At 54.7% G+C, this 19,657-nt stretch overlaps 1 protein-coding gene across 2 annotated transcripts in view; it reads right to left on the reverse strand.

Annotated features, from left to right (window-relative positions):
• The window catches only part of MKNK2 (MAPK interacting serine/threonine kinase 2), a 28,262-nt gene extending 16,914 nt beyond the window's left edge, over positions 1–11,348 (reverse strand). Inside the window, exons 1-5 of one of the 2 annotated variants that reach the window (XR_006276979.1) lie at positions 10,987–11,143; positions 9,549–9,707; positions 3,506–3,587; positions 2,760–2,861; positions 2,271–2,368 (exon numbers count right to left, since the gene is read on the reverse strand). Coding sequence is in view for 1 of the 2 variants with exons in the window: in XM_043502526.1 (XP_043358461.1) it covers positions 2,271–2,368; positions 2,760–2,861; positions 3,506–3,587; positions 9,549–9,596 (330 nt within the window). In the remaining variant the exon portion in view is untranslated. Of the gene's footprint in view, positions 1–2,270; positions 2,369–2,759; positions 2,862–3,505; positions 3,588–9,548; positions 9,708–10,986 lie in introns of both variants that reach the window. The other variant, XM_043502526.1, reaches the window with a different exon arrangement.
• Positions 11,349–19,657: the final 8,309 nt, after the last annotated feature.

The following is a 19,657-nucleotide window of genomic DNA, read 5'->3' on the forward strand; positions in this document are numbered from 1 at the left end:
GTCACTCTGGATTTACACCAGTGGAGCAGAAGTCAGCCTCCTGCAAAGGTGGCTCAGGGCAGGGAGTTCTAAGAAGCGCCCAAGACAGCGTAGGGGACAGAGTGCAGGGCTGATAATCAGGACTCCTAGGTTCTGTGCCTCTCTCTGCCACCAGTTTGCTGCATGACATCAGGCAGTCACTTCCCTCTCAGTGCCTCAGTTTCCCCATGGGGGACATGGGGAATTCTACTTCCTGGACTCCCAGCACAGAGCCCCAGGCTCAGGTGTTTGTAAAGTGCTTTGAGAGCCTCACCCTGATGAATACGGTACGGGGCAGTTCCATGCCAGGCTGCTAGCTTTGGCTCATGGAACGGCCTCAGACTGCCCAGAAGGGCTTCTCCCCTTTGCTCTATTGTAGCAAAGAACGTCGATGTCTGAAATGGAGGGTCTGATTTCTGGTCCGACACACACGGCCCTTGTTGCTCTGCTGAGGCACGAGGCATGCCAAGCTGCTGGAGAAGGATGGCATTGTTCCCCTCCTGTGGGCTGCTTGGCCAGCAGCCCCCTGTACAAGCAAAGACGCTCCCCAGAGACTGCAGCTCAAACAGCCAACAGCTGCTCTCCTCCAAACCCAACACGCTTCCCTTTTTCAGAAGGTCATGACCCTGCCCCCCCCCACTCTTGCAGCCCCCCCCTCCTCCCACACACACAGGCACCCAGCCACAGCCTATCACTTCCTCGCAGATGCCAGCGCCCCGCAATGGCAACGCCTGATGCCAAGGAGCCAATCGCTGTTCAGTACAAAGGGGCACCGGCTGGCCCCTCTCTGCTTGCTGCTGCTTCAAACAGGCTGGGTGTGGGCCAGCTTTGCACGCTGCCATACAGCGGCGCTCTTTCCCGGGAGTCCTGCAAAGAACTCGGAGCAGTGGCTCCCAGCCCGGAGGAGCCCGCATTGCTGCGGTAATCTGAGCCCCGACAGAACTGAGCTTCGACAGGTTTTGTCTGGAGTTCCAGCAGCCCGGCAGGCAATCACACAGACAGCAGGGAGGCGGCTCGCCAGGACCTGTTTTGCTTTCCGCCCGCTTGCGGGGAGGCGTCGAGACGCCCAACACACAAATGAGTCTAACCGTCCCACTAGCATAATCCCTCCCACTCATCTGTCCTCCCCAGGTGCTCTGGGAGCACTAATTTACCCTCCCAGACTCCCCTGCCCAGCAGGGATCAACCCCACATTACAGAAGTGAAGAGACCTGCACTAGGTCTGTCTGTGGCACAGCCAAGAGCAGAAGCCAGGTCTCATAACCCCTAACCCTGCACCTTAATTATAAGGTCGTCTTTCCCGGCACCCGGGGCTGGCAAGCTGAGCGATGTCAAAAGGCAGTGAGCCCATCTCTGTCTGCAGGGGATCTAGTCTTACACAGGCTTCTTGTTTACGTTGGACCACATCTAGGATCTTCAGCTGCATCTGTTCAGGACCAGGGTGGCCACTGAGCCCTGTGTTTTTACTCAGGGCTGTGTAAAGATCCAACTGCGCTGCCCTCCCACACACAGGATGGCCTTGGGCACTGCACACAAAGGACGAACCCTCAGCAATTCACAGGGACTGGACCAGGGGGATCTCCTACACTAAATGAGCCAGTCTTCTCAAGAGCTTCCTTTCCCCGGCTATCTTCGGACGACCCCTTTTAATTGAGCTTAGCCGCAGCTGCTCTGATTTGCTCAGTAAAGCGGTTAGTACGTCTCCCCTCCCCTCGGCACACTGTGCTGCCGCCCGCTCCGCAAGTTCCAGCGCCAACGCTGGCCCATCCAGGCCATTTGATGGGCACCCAGCTGGCTCAGATCCTCCCGTCTCTTGGAAGGCTAACGGCTGAAGCCCATCAAAACAGGCGAAGCAGAGCCAGCCCCATAGCGTTAGGCACCACCAAACTCCAGTCTGTCTCCTTCTCTCACCAACAGCCCTAGGCAAGTTTGGGGTGGATGGACAGTTTAGAGACGTAGCTACCTGCCTCTGCCCTCTCCTCCTGCTTCTAGGCTGAGGGGTGGGGCGAGTCTCCCAGCCTCATTATTATATGCATCACAGTAGCGCCAATAGATCCCGACAGAGATCAGAGCTCAAACATGCCAAGCACTCAAGAGCACGCCATCAAAAGGGACAGGACAAATTAAGGGTGGAGTGGAAAGCAAAGTCAAAGGAGGGAAGTGACTGCCGGAGCCCGGAACAGAACCCTGCTTTCCCCAATGCCAGCCTGGTGTCCTATCCACTCGACCATGTGGCCTCTCAGAGCCCATACCTTCACGGCGTACTCCTTGTTGGTGATGAGGTTGATGCAGGACTGGACTCTAGCATGGGCACCTTCCCCGAGCACCTCCTCCTGCAGCTGGTAGACATCTGTGGGGAGCAGAATGGACCTTGCTTCAGTACAGTTTGGGTTTTTTGGTTTCCGGGGCTGGGGAGGTTTGCAGAAGTTAGCTCCAGCCCCGGCACTTGGGGCAGAGTCCCAGATGTGTGGCTGTAAGGCCAGATGGGGCACAGAGTTCTTGCCGCACATCCCAGCTGCCGCTACAGTGCCTGGCTAGTGATCAAATGACATCGCACTCTGCTCCTCTCTGCTCCATGGATGAGTCCGCACAACTGAGTCAGCTCTGATCTGGGGCAGGTGGGAAGCTCATTAAACCAAGTGCCCGCTTGAGCAGGAGGTTTCCAGGATTTTGAGGTCAAATGGCTCCCCCCTGAACTGCCAGCAGGACCACCCCGACCCGCAAATTCCTATACCTCTCACCTTCAAACCTCCCAGAGAAGCTGTCCGTAGCTCTGCATCGTTTCTTCTTCTTGTTCCTTTTCTTGGTATCAGGGATATCGATGGGCTGACTTGAAGGCATGTCTGTCCCAAAGCAAAGCCATGCATATAGCATTAACACCACACCAGCGTCCATACAGCGCAGCCCTCATCTCTCATATACACCCTCTGGATTCAGGTACTGATTAGCCACACAGGACCCGATATAGCGCACTTGGTTTATGCTTTGTATGGTCAGATATGACCCTAGCTACCAGGTGCCCTCACCGCAAGGTGGACAAGACAATGATATGAGAGAACAGTTCAGGGACTGGAGCAGAGAGGTTTGGGGAGAGGATCCCTGGAGGATGAGAGATTTACTGGGAAGGAAATTGGGATCCTAGCAAACAGCAGGAGATGAGGCCTAAGCTTGGGACAGATTTTGGAAGGTGTGTCAATCTTCCAGACATGCGTCTGAGCCAGCAAGCAGCCCCATTGGCTTCAGGGAGGCTACACACATCACGTGCTTAAAGTCATACACGTGCTTAAGTACTGCCCTGCATCAGAGCTGCTGGGGATGATATTTCTGGCATCTGAAGGCTGTTTTCAAGAGGGAAGAGGGTGAATTTTCATGGTCATTTTCCCCGAGGGAGGGTGGAGGGGAGAATGGGGAGAAGGAACCAACATTCAACAGTCTTCATCCCTCCCCCACCCGTGTATTAAAATCAGGTGCAGTCTGCAGAGCTCACCAGGGCGGGCCGGGCACTCAAAGTTGAAGACAGAATCCAGGTGACTTGACTGGGAGAATTCCAGGTCGAATGGGTTCTGGCCCTGGAGGTTCAGAATGGAAGAGAACAGGGTGAGTCACACATGAACACGCTGGTAGCCGCCGAAGGTCTCCATGCCACTTATCCTAGGTCTCGACATCCCGTTCTGCTCCCCTGGAATATCTTCATCCCAGCCCGTCAGCCGCTAACACAAGTCCAGTGGAGCCGGTTGTGGCTCCACCAGCCTGGCTTGGGTCCCCCCCGGGGAATCCCACCAACACACCTCGCTGCATACTCGGGAGTCGCAGTCACACCAAGTCCCCTTTGCCTCCACCCTGGCCCAGCTCATTTTTCTACCCTTACACGCAGGCCTAGAGAAAAATCTCCTTGGAGTCTGAGGTCGGCTGGAAACAGCCTTCCCAGAGACACTGGCTAGCTTGTGGGAGGGACAACTTAATACCCAACACCAACTAATCAGAGCTGCAACATACACAGGGTCCCCGACAACTGAGGTGGGTCAAAGTTACACTGGTTTCTGGAACAGAGAATGGGCCCTTCGAGGAGAGCAACCCCGCATAGCTGGCAGTCTCTGCTCATTAAGATCAACCCGAGCAGAAAGCCAGCTCCCTGTCCCTCCCTTCCTGGCTCGAGCACAGAAGCCCAGGCTGGATGGAAGTGCCCGGTCACTGGTTCCTGGGGTGGAGTGACTCAGGATCGTTGGGAGCAGTAGAAGGAGCTGTCTGGCACACCCAGCAGGTCACTTGTTTGAGGTGAGGCTCTGGAGTCATGGTTAGGCTGGTTGATCCAGAGCTTGGCGATATGGAAAGCGGGTGGGGGCTGTTTGGACAGAACCAGAGAGAAGAAATCCCCAGTTCTCCCCGAGCTGTGGTACGAACAAAGCCAGCTGCTCCCACGTTGGGTTGGCAGAAGCAGCTAACACCACAGTCAGCTCCACCGTCGTCAGCCAGGATCACAACGCCCTTTATGTTCAGCCTCAACACCCCCAGGGGGGCAGTCTTCTACCCACTTTACAGCGGGGTAAACTGAGGCACTGTTTCCATTGCCCATTCGCCCCAGGGTCAGACAGCAAGTGAGCGGCAGAGCTAGGACCAAGTCCCAGGAGTCCTGCCTCCCAATTGCCGGGCCTGCCCAGCCCCACATCCCACCCACCCAGCATTTCACAAACCCCGGACCAAGTGGCTGTTTTACGAAGCGACAGCCTCGATGCCAGTAAGAGGGCGCAAAAAATAGAGCATGATTGGTATGCCACATGACCCTGGCATGCCATCAGCTCCCAGATGAGCAGGGGCTGGCTGCTTGGGTGTCAACCATGCTACTGAGAGCCCAAATGACAGGGTGGTAGTTCAGACCAGCCTTCTCCCTCAGCACATTTCCCCGGGCCTGCTCATTCCCGATTCACACCTCCTCAGAGGGAGGGACCCATTAGTCACTGGACCGGCTCAGGGAAGCTGGAGCCCCAGCAGCCTTTGCAGCTGGTGGTGGAGAGCTTGGTCTAGCCATCCCAGCCAGGGCCACAAGGATAGGCCATCACCAAGCACTCCCCCGGGGACGGTTCCCCCCCACCCTGCCCGTCTCCAGCACAGGACGGGGGAGGGGAATAAGCATGAGTTTGCAGGGCACGGGATGGTGCCGGGTGGCAGCTGTATTGGGGTCATTCAGAGCAGAGGGAGGTTTGAATAAAGCACAGGATTGGGTACTGGAGAAGCATCGAACGCTTTGCTCCTGCTCTTAAGGAAACCTGCAGCGATGAGCTCTGGGTGGGACGAAAGGGATGTTTACACAGCAAACAAACTCCTGCGAAGGGGAAGGGTCCCGGAGCCGGCACTGGCATCGGCACACTATTCTACAGCCCCGCAGCCTGACGAAGCTGACACAGGCCAGCGGTGAGGGTTTAATTCCTGTGTAGTACAGCCACTGAACCCCAGAGTGGCAGGATGGGGACAAACTAGCCCAGACTAGTTGAATGCTTGAGCTGGCAAGTCATGGGCAAGAGCAGAGAGGGGACAGGGGCCTGGGTCACTGTGCTAGCATTGTGCTTTCAGAGACCTCTCATTTTAGGTCCCAAAGCAACAAAAATTGGTCCAGATGCAGCCAGGAAGTGGGGACAGGTTCTATTCTATTTTACTCCCAGCTCTACCAGTTGCCTGCCAGGTGACCTTGAGCCAGTCACTTCACCTCTCTGTGCCTCAACTTCCCCATCTGTAAAATGGGGATAATGATACTGCCCTCCTTTGAAAAATGCTTGGTGATTACCAATGAAAAGTGCTGTACACTAGCATGGCATCAGTTTTTGTCCCCCATCACTGAGCTGATACATACTTTGGCATGACTGGCAGAGCAGAGCAGAGTGTTCAGGGGTGGGGTTAGAGATCACCAGTGAAAGGCACTGCTAGCGCTAGAGAAGGAACATGTACAGTGCTGGCAACCAGCTGAGCTACCAGCCTTGGGTCTTCATCTGGGAGATTCACGCAGACCCAAAACAGCCAGACAGGCTGCTGCCTTGAATTAGGGGACGGCCTATATAGGAGGCCTGGGGCCTATTTCCCTTCTTTATCTCTTACTCATGGGGGGCACAGCAATGGAAATCGCATCACCACTCTGTGCCTCAGTTTCCCTAATTGTAACACGGAGATAACACTAAGATCGCTGCATGGAAAGCACTAAAAGTATTATAAGCTAAAGATCCAGGACATTTATACACACACACACACACACACACACACCCCCCCGAGAGCTCGTTAACCAAAGTACAAGCCTTCCCCCTGTTATGAAATGTGTTTGGGTGGAGGTGGAATTCTCTCTGAATTAAAAACAAACCACACACGCCCCACTGCCATGCCTGCGAGGAAGTGAGCCAGGAGGAAGGGTGTATCAGATGAACGGCTGCCCCTGCAGCCAATCAGCAGGGCTTGGCACAAGCTTCCCTAACTGCTAGAAACAGCTAGAAAGCGCGTGTTTACTTTCTCCCTGGTGGAAGGCCAGCCCAATTGCCTTCAGCAGCGCGGCCCAAGAGGGGACGATTCAGAACCCCTAGAATCTGGGACGCTTTGCAGGCAAGAATCTGCAGGAGATTGTGTGTCTTTTCGGCTATCAGAAGGGCTCCTGGGTTTGTCACTGCAAGAATCAACATTTTGCAGGCACAGCACCTCCAAAGGAGCCATTTTTATTGGGCCCCTTATTACCCAAGGTCACCCAGAGCCAGCTGCTTTCTAATCATTCGGAGAGACTCTGTAGCAAAGGCACGCTAAACACCAGAAGTGCAGGGTCTCTGGAATTTCTGTTCTAGAGACTATCTAAGCATTTCCCTTTCGCCTCCTTCTGCAAGGCTCCTTTTTTCTCCACCCCCCCACCCACTATTTTCTTTTTCCACTTAGAAGTTTTGTGACCAACCCACTAACTCCACATCATCCCCCATTTTTTACCCAGCAACAGGTTTATTATGGAATGAGGTGGTTGCGTAACAGCACCCCCACCACGAGACCAAACAGAAGTTACATCACCCTGCAACGGGCACTGCTCCAGGAGCCAGTTATGTGGGGGGGGCGGGACGGAGGGAGAACAGGACAGGACAAAAACACCCCCACAAATCACCAATGATCTGAGTGCTCAGCACCCTCAACAGCATGACTCAAGGGTCGCTCAGCATCTGGCAAGATGGGACCTTAAATCTGAAAGAAGGAGAGGGTCAAACAAATGAGACCATTCATAGAGTCTCAGTTTCCTGTGCCAGCTGCCATATCCTGAATCCACAACATGCTGACATACAAGAGAACTGGGCTGTTAAATGCAGCCCTTCCGGCTGGTTCAGTGCAACGGACTAATTCTGTTTTAATCCGTGCTATTTAGAGAGATGTAGCCCCAAGATAAAAGCCGAAAACCCTTACACCAAGATTAGGTGACAGTTGGAGCAAGTTATTTATTTTGGAGAAAATTCTCTGGCCTGAGTTCTACAAGAGGTCAGACTACATGATCATGATGGCCCCTTCTGGCCAGGGAATCTATGACACACAAGCCGCATAATAGAGAGAGGGAGCTCCAGAAATAGGGAGTCGTGCACAGATAAGACATTTACCATAGGGGAAAAAAAAAATCCCACTAAACCTGAATCCTCTTTATGGGCCCTGATCAGAGAGAGAACTGAAGACACAGCGAGAAAAAGGACGCTCCTAACCGGGTGTTAGAGGAGTCAGGGAGGGCTCAGTCATGGCTGGGAGCCTTACGCGAGGAGGAACAGGAGAAGGAGGAGGTGCAGCAGCTGGGCACAGCCAAGCTTTGGGGAAAGTGCCTGTTTCACAGCAGGCTGCCTCCTGCCTGCCAGGCCTGGGACCTGGCACAGTACAGTGTGCAGCCATGGAACAACTTCCATGAGGCTGCAGTAAACAGAGGCTCCAGGGACATTCATCGTGGATTTCAGGCAGTTGGGTGGCAGGATCCCAAGAGCAGCCGACAAGGCTATTTTGACATCCCCTTGGGTCTCCCACCAGCGCCAAAGACGTTTCTTCCATGTAAAATGCACTGGAGCCTGTGCTCAGCGACCCTATGCAAAACATACTGAAATCAGCAATATTTGGTCCATCCCACTAACTCTTCCGAGGAGAGGACTGCACAACACCAAGACCTACATCAGCTCCCACCAGAGCACCTTGCCAGGCTGCTGGTAGAACCAACACTCTTATTGCCCTAACCGTGGCTGTGCCATTGACAACAACGTATGGTTCAAAACCCCCAGCTCTCTCACACACACACAATCCTAATCCACAGGGCAAATACCATACCTTCCAACACAAAATCTTCTTGTAGAGAATGTTCTCTTTCTTCCCATTCCCTTTATGCCAAGTATGTAGCTAGAGATTTTTTTTTTTAAAATATTAATATGGTCAGGAGTTTATTAAGGCAGAGATCTGCAGAACCACTGAATGGATTTAGGAGAAGGCAGCCCACTGACTCTCAGGGGGACTCGTGCACCTAAAAGCCTTTGGTGCTTTCAAAACATCTCTAACCCTCATTTTCAGATACCAAGAAAAACTTGTATTTCCTTTGGGTGGTTTTTGGGGTAGCAGAAGCCATGTGATAGTTGCAACACTAACAAGGAAGTTCACCCACTGTGCATAGGTGAAGCAATATCCTGTAACATACACTGATTTCAAGCTACTGAGCCGTTGGGAATAGGTAACTATTCCAGACCCTGATCAGCCAATGCTCAGTGACCTCTTGGCAGGGTCCCAGAGCTCCAAATGTCTACGCTGCAATTTTACAGCCCCTCAGTCGCAGCCCATCAAGCCTGGGCCAGCTTGGGGTGTTTAGTTTCTGTGTAGACATAACCACTGAGGCCTGACTGGCAGAGCTATTCAACACCCCTAACTCCAACACAAAAACTCTATTTGTTAGTCTCTAAGGTGCCACAAGTACTCCTTTTTACAAAAACTCTGTGCACCTCCCGCAAATCAGCCCACTGTTTTCTATTTCACATATATTTCTCCATATAGAGAAACATTCCAGTTCCCTCATTTGTTCCTTAAATTAGCAAGAACCTAAGATTAAAAATCCTTTGAGCTAACAATGAACATGCAAGCAGTCCACCACCTCATTGGTTATATTCATGCGTCTGCCGTTCTTTTAAGCTGTAAAAGCACCACATACTCATACACATACATCTTATTACCTAAAGAACTAGTCTCAATAGAGAGACATAAATATGATTGCCCTAGCCAGTTTCTAATGCTCCAAGGGTTCCCTATCTACTATTGGTTCCAGCGTCCCTGAAGCTCGGCATGCGTTTTTTGGACAAGATAAATTTCCTCTTTGATTTCCAAGGATTCCCACCCAAATTGCAAATTCGCCTCCACAATTTACAGTCCCACCATGAAAAAATAAGAACAAAAATAATTTCTAACTTTGATGTAAACAAACCAAAAATCAATTGACAAGTCAATTTACAAAAAAAAACCCACCACAACACAGAGGCTCAAATGTAAAACAAAAGAAAGAACTTTGTAAGGTTTACCTTGAAAGAACGATGGAAACCTTTGATTTCTGTTTTCTTCTGCACCATTTTGTTGAGATTTTTGACCAAAAAATGTTGAGGAAGGAAAAAAAATCGGAAGAAAAAGATGGGGGAAAAAAGTAAATTGGAGAGCTAGTTCTGATTGGCTGGATGGAGACCCTAGAGGGAAAGGAAAAAGATACAGGGATTGTTAGACAGCTTCTGGGGAGCCTATACAACATCCGGTGACATTTTTAATCAAGGAGAGGGCCCGGATACATTTTAATGCTGGATGAATGGCCTGCCCGCTCTCCCTATAAAACCATCAATTCTCCAGCACCTCAATCTTGCATATACAAATGAAGATTATTTTCAAAGCAATAGCCCTAACTTCTACCTCCCTGGGCCTCTTCGGACTGCTTCCCCAGCACACAAAACCTGAACCAAAACAAAGCCCCCAGGGTGCTCCCCGCCAGCTGATCCATGCAAAACAAGGCAGAACAGGCTGCAATACGAATAGCCCCCCCCCCCCACCTCATCAGACTCTCCCCCCATCCCAGTAGCCAGGTCAATAAAACTCCCCGGTGTTTGGTTCTAAATGAGAAGCAAGAGGGGAAGCTTCTGGCATTGCAAGATCTGAGACCATTGCGCGACCATGCACCACAGTGACAACAAAGAGAATTATTCTGAACCAGGACTATTTGGGGACAGGGCAAACTGCACCAACTCAGGCTCCTTGTATGCTGCGGGGGCCCTCTGGGCTACAAACAACCCCGAGGCCCCCAGGAGAAAGGGGTTTTGCAGCACACACGAGTCATCTGCATCTCGTAGATCCACCTTTTTTGGTGGCGGGGGATTTCACCTTAATGGAAAACACACACACACACACCCCCTGCAAGACTAGATCTAGGTCTCGCTAAAGGAGAGATTATCCGGGTTTGATCTCCCCGAAAAACAACCCCCTTCCCCCCCCCACACTCACTCCTTAAACCAGCTTCAGCTCCGGGCCCACTAGTAAGAATGGCCTGGGGTCAGCCCCCCCGCTTGAAATCCATGAAAGAAAAGCAGCAATTCCTCCACCACAAAGGTCTCTCCTTTACAGCCGCTTTCGGGGGGTCCCCGCGCTTCGTCCCCAGATCAGCGGGTGGGGGAGGCGTTTGCACGGATCCAGGGGCTTCCATTGCAACCACCTTCCCCCACAGGCGTCTTGCTTGGGGGAGTCTCTGTTTCCCCCCCCCCCATGCTGGGGTGGCCTCTGCAGCCACCCCCTGTCTAAAGGGACCCCACCCATGCCCTGCAGTCCGCCCCCACTCCCCAGGGACCCCCCAATGCTCTGCAGTCCGCCCCCACTCCCCAGGGACCCCCCAATGCTCTGCAGTCCCTCAATGCCCTGCAGTCCGCCCCCGTCCCCCCGGAACCCCCCCATGCCCTGCAGTCCGCCCCCCGGCTCAGTCCCTACCGAGCCCGGGCTCCGCAGTGCTGCCGCCACTGCTGATGGTACACACGGCCCGGGCCGCCGGCGCTGCAAGGGGGAGTTACGGGGCCAGGCTGCGGGACGCGCCGCCCTTTATATCCCTCCCCTCCGCGGCGGGGCTCCAAGGCCGGCCCCGCTCGTCAGCTGGTCCGCACCCGACGCGTCGCCCGACAACAGCCACCCCGGGCCCGTCCACGTCTCCCCCCGCAAGCTATTGCAGGGACAGAGCCACCTTCCCCCTCCCCCCGGCATTGCACCGCCCCCAGCCCCAGGGACCGACCCCACCCCCAACACCCCGGCATTGCACCACCCCCAGCCCCAGCCCCAGGGACCGACCCCACCCCCAACACCCCGGCATTGCACCACCCCCAGCCCCAGCCCCAGGGACCGACCCCACCCCCAACACCCCGGCATTGCACCACCCCCAGCCCCAGCCCCAGGGACCGACCCCACCCCCAATACTCCGGCATTGCACCGCCCCCAGCCCCAGCCCCAGGGACCGACCCCACCCCCAACACCCCGGCATTGCACCACCCCCAGCTCCTGCCCCAGGGACCGACCCCACCCCCAAAACCCCGGCATTGCACCACCCCCAGCCCCAGCCCCAGGGACCGACCCCACCCCCAATACTCCGGCATTGCACCGCCCCCAGCTCCTGCCCCAGGGACCGACCCCACCCCCATACCCCGGCATTGCCACCCCACCCAGCTCCTGCCCCAGGGACCCGGGCACCCCCCACCCCCAATACCCCGGCATGCACCACCCCCAGCCCAGCCCAGGGACCGACCCACCCCCATAACTCCCGGCATTGCACCCCCCCAGCCCTGCCCAGGGGACCGACCCCACCCCCAACACCCCGGCATTGTGCACCACCCCCAGGCCCCCGGCCCTGCCCCGGGACCGACCCCACCCCCCAACTACCCCGCATTGCAACCACCCCCAACCCAGCCCCAGGGACCGACCCCACCCCCAACACCCGCATTGCACCACCCCAGCCCAGCCCAGGGACCGACCCACCCCCAATACCCCGGCATTGCACCACCCCAGCCCCATGCCCCAGGGACCGACCCCACCCCCAATACCCGGCATTGCACCACCCCCAGCCCCAGCCCCAGGGACCGCCCCCCCCCAATACCGGCATTGCACCCCCCCAGCCAGCCCAGGGACCGACCCCACCCCCAACACCCCGGCATTGCACCACCCCCAGCCCCAGGGACCGACCCCACCCCCAATACCCCGGCATTGCACCACCCCCAGCCCCAGCCCCAGGGACCGACCCCACCCCCAATACTCCGGCATTGCACCGCCCCCAGCTCCAGCCCCAGGGACCGACCCCACCCCCAATACCCCGGCATTGCACCACCCCCAGCCCCAGCCCCAGGGACCGACCCCACCCCCAATACTCCGGCATTGCACCCCCCCCAGCCCCAGGGACCGACCCCACCCCCAACACCCCGGCATTGCACCACCCCCAGCCCCTGCCCCAGGGACCGACCCCACCCCCAACACCCCGGCATTGCACCACCCCCAGCCCCTGCCCCAGGGACCGACCCCACCCCCAATACCCCGGCATTGCACCACCCCCAGCCCCAGGGACCGACCCCACCCCCAACACCCCGGCATTGCACCACCCCCAGCCCCTGCCCCAGGGACCGACACCACCCCCAATACCCCGGCATTGCACCACCCCCAGCCCCTGCCCCAGGGACCGACCCCACCCCCAACACCCCGGCATTGCACCACCCCCAGCCCCAGGGACCGACCCCACCCCCAACACCCCGGCATTGCACTACCCCCAGCCCCAGGGACCGACCCCACCCCCAACACCCCGGCATTGCACCACCCCCAGCCTCAGGGACCGACCCCACCCCCAACACCCCGGCATTGCACCACCCCCAGCCCCAGCCCCAGGGACCGACCCCACCCCCAATACTCCGGCATTGCACCACCCCCAGCCCCAGCCCCAGGGACCGACCCCAACCCCAACACCCCGGCATTGCACCACCCCCAGCCCCAGGGACCGACCCCACCCCCAACACCCCGGCATTGCACCACCCCCACCCCCAGCCCCAGGGACCAACCCCAACCCCAACCCCCCGGCATTGCACCACCCCCAGCCCCAGCCCCAGGGACCGACCCCACCCCCAATACCCCGGCATTGCACCGCCCCCAGCCCCAGCCCCAGGGACCGACCCCAACACCCCAGCATTGCACCACCCTCAGCCCCAGGGACCGACCCCACCCCCAACACCCCGGCATTGCACCACCCCCACCCCCAGCCCCAGGAACCGACCCCAACCCCAACACCCCGGCATTGCACCAGCCCAAACCCCAGGGACTGACCCCAACCCCAACACCCCGGCATTGCACCACCCCCAGCCCCAGGGACCGACCCCACCCCCAACACCCCGGCATTGCACCACCCCCAGCCCCAACCCCAGGGACCGACCCCAACCCCAACACCCCGGCATTGCACCACCCCCAGCCCCAGGGACCGACCCCACCCCCAACACCCCAGCATTGCACCACCCCCAGCCCCAGGGACCGACCCCACCCCCAACACCCAGGCATTGCACAACCCCCACCCCAACCCCCCCCAGCATTGCACCCCCCGGCCATTCCCCTGGCATTGCACCGCTTCCAGCTACAGAGACTGCCCCCCTCGTTCCCCAGACATTGAACCGCCCTCAGCCCCAGGGACCGACTCCTCCCCGCCTCAATTCCCCTGGCATTGCATCATCCCCAGCCCCAGGGACCAACCCCCCCCCCGCATTGCACCGCCCCAGGGACCCCCGCCAGTTCCCCTGGCATTGCACCACTCCCAGCTACGGGGACTGCCCGCCTCATTCCCCAGGCATTGAACCGCCCTCAGCCCCAGGGACAGACTTCCCCCCCCATTCCCCTGGCATTGCATCATCCCCAGCCCCAGGGACCGACCACACCCCCAACACCCCGGCATTGCACCGCCCCCAGCCCCAGGGACCAACCTCCCTGCATTGCACCGCCCCAGGAACCCCCGCCAATTCCCCTGGCATTGCACCGCTCCCAGCTACAGGGACCACCCCCCTCATTCCCTAGGCATTGAACCGCCCCCAACCACAAGGACCGTCCCCCCATCCCCAGGCTCCCTTGGCATTGCACCGCCCCCAGCCGCAGGGACAGACTGACCCCTGTCTGTTGCCCTGGTATTACACCAACCCCCCAGTTACAGGGACAGAGCCCCCGCCTGTTCCCCCAGTATTACACACACACACCCAACACACACATGGCTACAAGGTTCTTTACAGTCCTTGGACCTTCACAGTAAGAAGTCAATGCTCATCCCTGCTTTGCAGAGCCCCCCCCCACAACTCACAGCTGCAGAGACTCCCACATTTCTTCCCCCCTTCCTCAGTGCTGCTTTGACACTACAGCATGACACAAACACCGTCCCAGAGCCATCCTTCAGCTTGAGACCCTGATTTTTTTCTTGCCTTCCTTTTTCCACCAACTCAACCCAGCAATGCACAGCCCCCTGCTGCTTCCCAAGCTCCAGCCCACAAGATACACCCTGATCAGGGACAGCCCACCCCTAAATCCCCCATCTAACCCTGCTTCCTGACATACACGCTACTCCAGAAACAGCCCCACAACCCAGGGCTGCAAAGAAGCCCCCCTTCCCTCTTTCTGCATCCTTCCACCGTGCAACTCTGATATCATTATACAGCATGGGATGCCAAATGTTAACACCCCCCCAGCACAAAGACCACACAGGATCACCTCTGCACAGGGCTTTCCTGTTGTCAGCACTTCGCTGCTTGGTGGTTGTTTTGAAGCCAGTACACCCACTTTCCTAGGCTTCTTAAGAAAGCTAGAACTCTTTAAAAAAAAAAAAAGGAGGACTTGTGGCACCTTAGAGATTAACAAATTGATTTGAGCATAAGCTTTCGTGAGCTACAGCTCACTTCAAGACTAATCTCCCTCCCCCTGCAAAAAAATAATGCTATTGTCTTTGCACCCTTTTTATGCATGTGTGCACCACCCATTTCAAGAGCAATGGCGGGTACTTAACATGTTCCTTATTATACTTTTTCCTTTTATCCCTTTATCAGCAAGTTGGCTCTGGTTTTATTTTGCAAGGCACAGAGTCTTAGGGGCATAGGGTTTACCATATCAGATCCCAGCACTGATTTCTGCTAGTCTGGCATTCTGCCTCCAGCAGGGCTCCCACTGACACACTAGACCTGGCTAAATGTTCAATAGATAGCAATTTGGGAGCCAATTCCTTCTTGAGCTCTGGGGTGAGTGTCTCCAGCTTTGAAACATGGGATTTGTTTACCCATATATTAGCAGGCATAAGACATGAAAGGACCCAGGACAGCTTTGAGTGTGTGGGTATAAGTCTTTGTGGGTTTACAGCTCAACTGCTAAAAGAAAAGGAGTACTTGTGGCACCTTAGAGACTAACAAATTTATTAGAGCATAAGCTTTCGTGAGCTACACCTCAATGCATCCGATGAAGTGAGCTGTAGCTCACGAAAGCTTATGCTCTAATAAATTTGTTAGTCTTTAAGGTGCCACAAGTACTCCTTTTCTTTTTGCAAATACAGACTAACACGGCTGCTACTCTGAAACCTGTGATTAAGCTCAACTGCTGATTGTGATGCTCACACAGAGGGGAGGGGGCTATATAGTGTGCAGAGAAGGTTAGGGGCACATCTAGGACTGATAAAAGAACTGCAGTTTCTTGTTTGCAAAATGCAACCAATCCGTGGAACTCAGTGCTATAAGATGCTTATTGAGACAAATAGCTTATGCAGATTGCATCTTGACTGGGTAGCAATAAGAATAACAAACTTGCTTTCAAACTAGCTAGGATAAAAGTCACACTCCTCATGCTTCAGAGCATATGTTGATCACCAACTGGGGTCAGGAAGAAATTTTTCTCCTTGATTGGGTGCAACATGGTGGTAGCTGGCCAGTGTGTGTGTGTGTGGAGGGGGGGAAGAACAGGATACTAAACAAAATTGGGATGGTATTTCATAGATTCCAACACTTGATTGATTATTGAGATAATCTAGTATGACCTGTACAACACAGCCCAGCGAACTGCTCCAAAATCATTCCTAGGGGAGATCTTTTAAGAAAATCCAATCTTGATTTTAAAATTGTCAGTGACGGAGAATCCACAATGACCCTTAGTCAGTTGTTTCAAGGGTTAAATACTTTCACTGGTAAAAATGTACCCTTATTTCCTGTCTGAATTTGGCGAGCATCCACTTCCAGCCATTTTCTACCTTCCTAAAATCTCTTCCTGTATTCCTTCAAAAAGAAAAGGAGGACTTGTGGCACCTTAGAGACTAATCAATTTATTTGAGCATAAGCTTTCGTGAGCTACAGCTCACTTCATCGGATACTTATGCTTTATCGAAAGCTTATGCTCAAATAAATTGGTTAGTCTCTAAGGTGCCACAAGTCCTCCTTTTCTTTTTGTGAATACAGACTAACACGGCTGCTACTCTGAAACCTGTATTCCTTCAGATTCCTAAGTTAGCCACGGTTTTGCATGACTATGCTTCCCATCTGCCTGTGCCTGAGGCAATGCTGATATGGTAGGAGGTGGACTGGAAAGCACACAGCTGCTCCACTAAACTAGATGACTTCAACTACAGGAGCAGGCTAAAACCAGATTCAGGCTTATTAAGACGCTGCTTATACTGTAGGATAAAGAGTGACAACACACCCAGCCAATGAACCACAAGAGCGGAGCGTGACATCATCAGAACCAATAATCATTGGCTGATTGGTGAGTCTATTTGTGTTACTGGACTCATGACCTGTTTTGCTTTGTTATTTTAAGTGTCATCTGAGTTTAATTTTTCCTCACAAAAAGAGCAAACAAGTAGCTGGACTGGTTCTCACTTTACCTAGTAATCAGCAGTGCAAGGTGTGTGCAAATCAGAATGGTAGCATTTCACACCCACTTTGCACCAGGGTAAAGAGCACTGACTTAATGGGGAAAGTAGCCCTTTGGTGTTTGTTTAGTTTACAGAGGCACGGAAGTCAAATCTCCAGGTGAGAGCAGGGTGTGTGCATCTTCTGTGTGAGGCAACAGCTCTGAGACCAAAATGAACACTATACAGTTCCCCATCTACAGGCACCCTCTCAATGACTCAGTTCAACACTTTCCCCAAATTTGGCTGCCCTGTTTATTTCTCACCCATATTTTTATCCATCACAATATTTCAAGGTGTGGGAAGAACTTCTAGACATCTGTTCATGGCCTTCCCTCCACTCTGATCCCAAAGTAAAGCATGCCCCAGACTTCCTCCAGCCCAAGGCAGAGACTAGCAATTTAAATGGCTCCTGCCCCAGTTCCCACCCGCCCAGGAGATAATTTTTTCTCACTGATTAGAAAACCGCCCATTCTCTCGTATGGTTTGGCTGCTTGTCATAAACACCACGTTACTAGTGCAAAGGCAACTGCTGCTAGGAACAGGCATGTGAAAAGTTTCACAGGTAAAGAGGAACCATCAATTTTTGATGGAATCACAAAAATGTGTGCTTTTCTCCCCCCAAAATGATCCCTTTTGCCCTAGGGCAGTTTTGTGAGTTTTTGGCATTCGCACTGCAGCTGACTTATTTAATCAGTTTTAATCTCTCGCTCTCAAAGCATTTAAATAAGCAGTTCTCGACTTTTTAGCTACTGGGATGCCCCTCCCCTGTAGCCAGGATTGCCCTTCCATTCAGCACTACGGGCAGTGTGAGATGGTCTGACCCCCTGACATCTGTTTATGACCCCATCCCCCCACAATGATGGGATCCCACATTGGGAGCCCCTGATTTAAATGTATCAAATACCCTTTTGAAATAGTCTTTAAAACTGTTTTAGGTCAGACAGTGTTTCAGCCAATCAGAACTGAGAAAAATGTAACTCTCTTTTAGAGGACACTTACTACACTTTCTGAGTGGCTGACTCAGCATCATGGGGCCCAAATTAGTTTTTCAGGCATTACCGTGGTAAGTTACTGCACATGCTCGGGTCTGTCTACGCTGCATTCGTGGGGTGCGGTTGCAGCGTGTGTAGACAGAGAAGACCCAAGCTAACTTTAAACTAGCTCAGGTTACCAAGAGCAGTGAAGCCACAGCACTTCACGGGCTGTGAAAGCGCATTATGGGACCCTGGATCCATGCTGAAGTCTAATAGACTCCCAGACTCTAAGACCCGAAGGGACTGCCATGATTGTCTAGTCCAGCAGTTCTCAAACTATGGGCCGGGACCCATTTTAATGGGGTCACCAGGGCTGGCATTAGACTTGCTGGGGCACAGGGCCGAAGTCTGAGCCCCACTGCCTGGGGCCAAAGCCAAAGCCCGAGAGCTTCAGCCCTGGACGGCGGGGCTCAGACTTCGGCTTCAGTCTTGGGCGGCAGGGCTCAGGATACAGGGTCCCCAGCTGGGGCTGCATCCTTTGGGCTTTGGCCCCCCCGCCCCCACCTGGGGCGGCAGGGCTCGGGAGGGGTCAGGCTTTGGTCCCCCCTCCTGGGGTCATGTAGTAATTTTTGTTGTCAGAAGGGGGTCGGGTGCAATGAAGTTTGAGAACCGCTGACTAGTCTGAGCTCCTGCACATCGCAGGCCACAGAACCTTGCCCACCCATGCCTGTAATAGACTCCTAACCTCTGGCTGAGTTACTAAAGTCCTCAAATCTTGATTTAAAGTCCAGCTTCAGTGCTATCGGTGTGTGAGCTAGCTAGAGCAAAGCCAACTGGGGCATGTCTACATGTGCTGTAATTATACCCTGCAATTGCAGTGCAAAGATACCCTCAGATGCACCGTGCCTCTGAAACTGGCCCCGGGTCCCTCAAGTGAGATTTATACCCTATTGTTCTTGTGAAAAGAATGTGAACATGGGCTCATGCCCCAACCTTGATTGTGAAATAATGCTCTCTTGCTGTGACCTGGCTTTGTGGATATGAGAGAGTGGGATGTCGTTCTCTAGTGGCTAAGCCTATAGAAAGGATAAGAGTCCTATTACTGCTGACAGCTGGAGTAGGGTTGCCAGGCATCCGGTTTGTGACTGGAACACCTGGCCAAAAAGGGACCCTGGTGGCACCGGTCGGCACCACCGACTAGGCGGGCAGCACACAGAGCCTCCCTGGCTGCCCATGTGCCTAGGGGCCACAGGGACCTGGTGGCCGCTTCCTGAGAGCTGCGGTAAGCGCCACTGGGACCCCGCACACTGAATCCCCTCCTGCACCCCAACCCTCTGCCCCAGGCTGGAGTCCCCTCCCGCACCCAAATTCCCTCCCAGAGCCCACAGCCTGCACCCCCCCACACCCCAACCCCTACCCCATCCTGGAGTCCCCTCCTGCACCCCAAACCCCTCATCCCTAGCCCCACCCCAGAGCCCATACCCCCGGCCATAGATCTCACCTCCCCTGCCCCAGCCCGGAGCCCCCTCCTGCATCCCAAACTCGGAGAAGGGGCAGGGCCTCAGGGAAGGGGTGGGACAGGGCAAGGGTGTCCAGTTTTGTGCAACTAGAAAGTTAGCAATCCTAAACTGGAGATGTCCTGTAGCTCTACTAAGAGAGGCCTGTGTTTCTGACCCTGAAAGAGGAGTCTTTGAGTCTTGCTTCCCCAGTTGTGGGTATGATTTAGAAACTTGGGTTCATTGTTCTC

This window comes from Dermochelys coriacea, chromosome 25 (genome assembly GCF_009764565.3).
Source record: "Dermochelys coriacea isolate rDerCor1 chromosome 25, rDerCor1.pri.v4, whole genome shotgun sequence".
Taxonomy (NCBI): Eukaryota; Metazoa; Chordata; order Testudines; family Dermochelyidae; genus Dermochelys; species Dermochelys coriacea.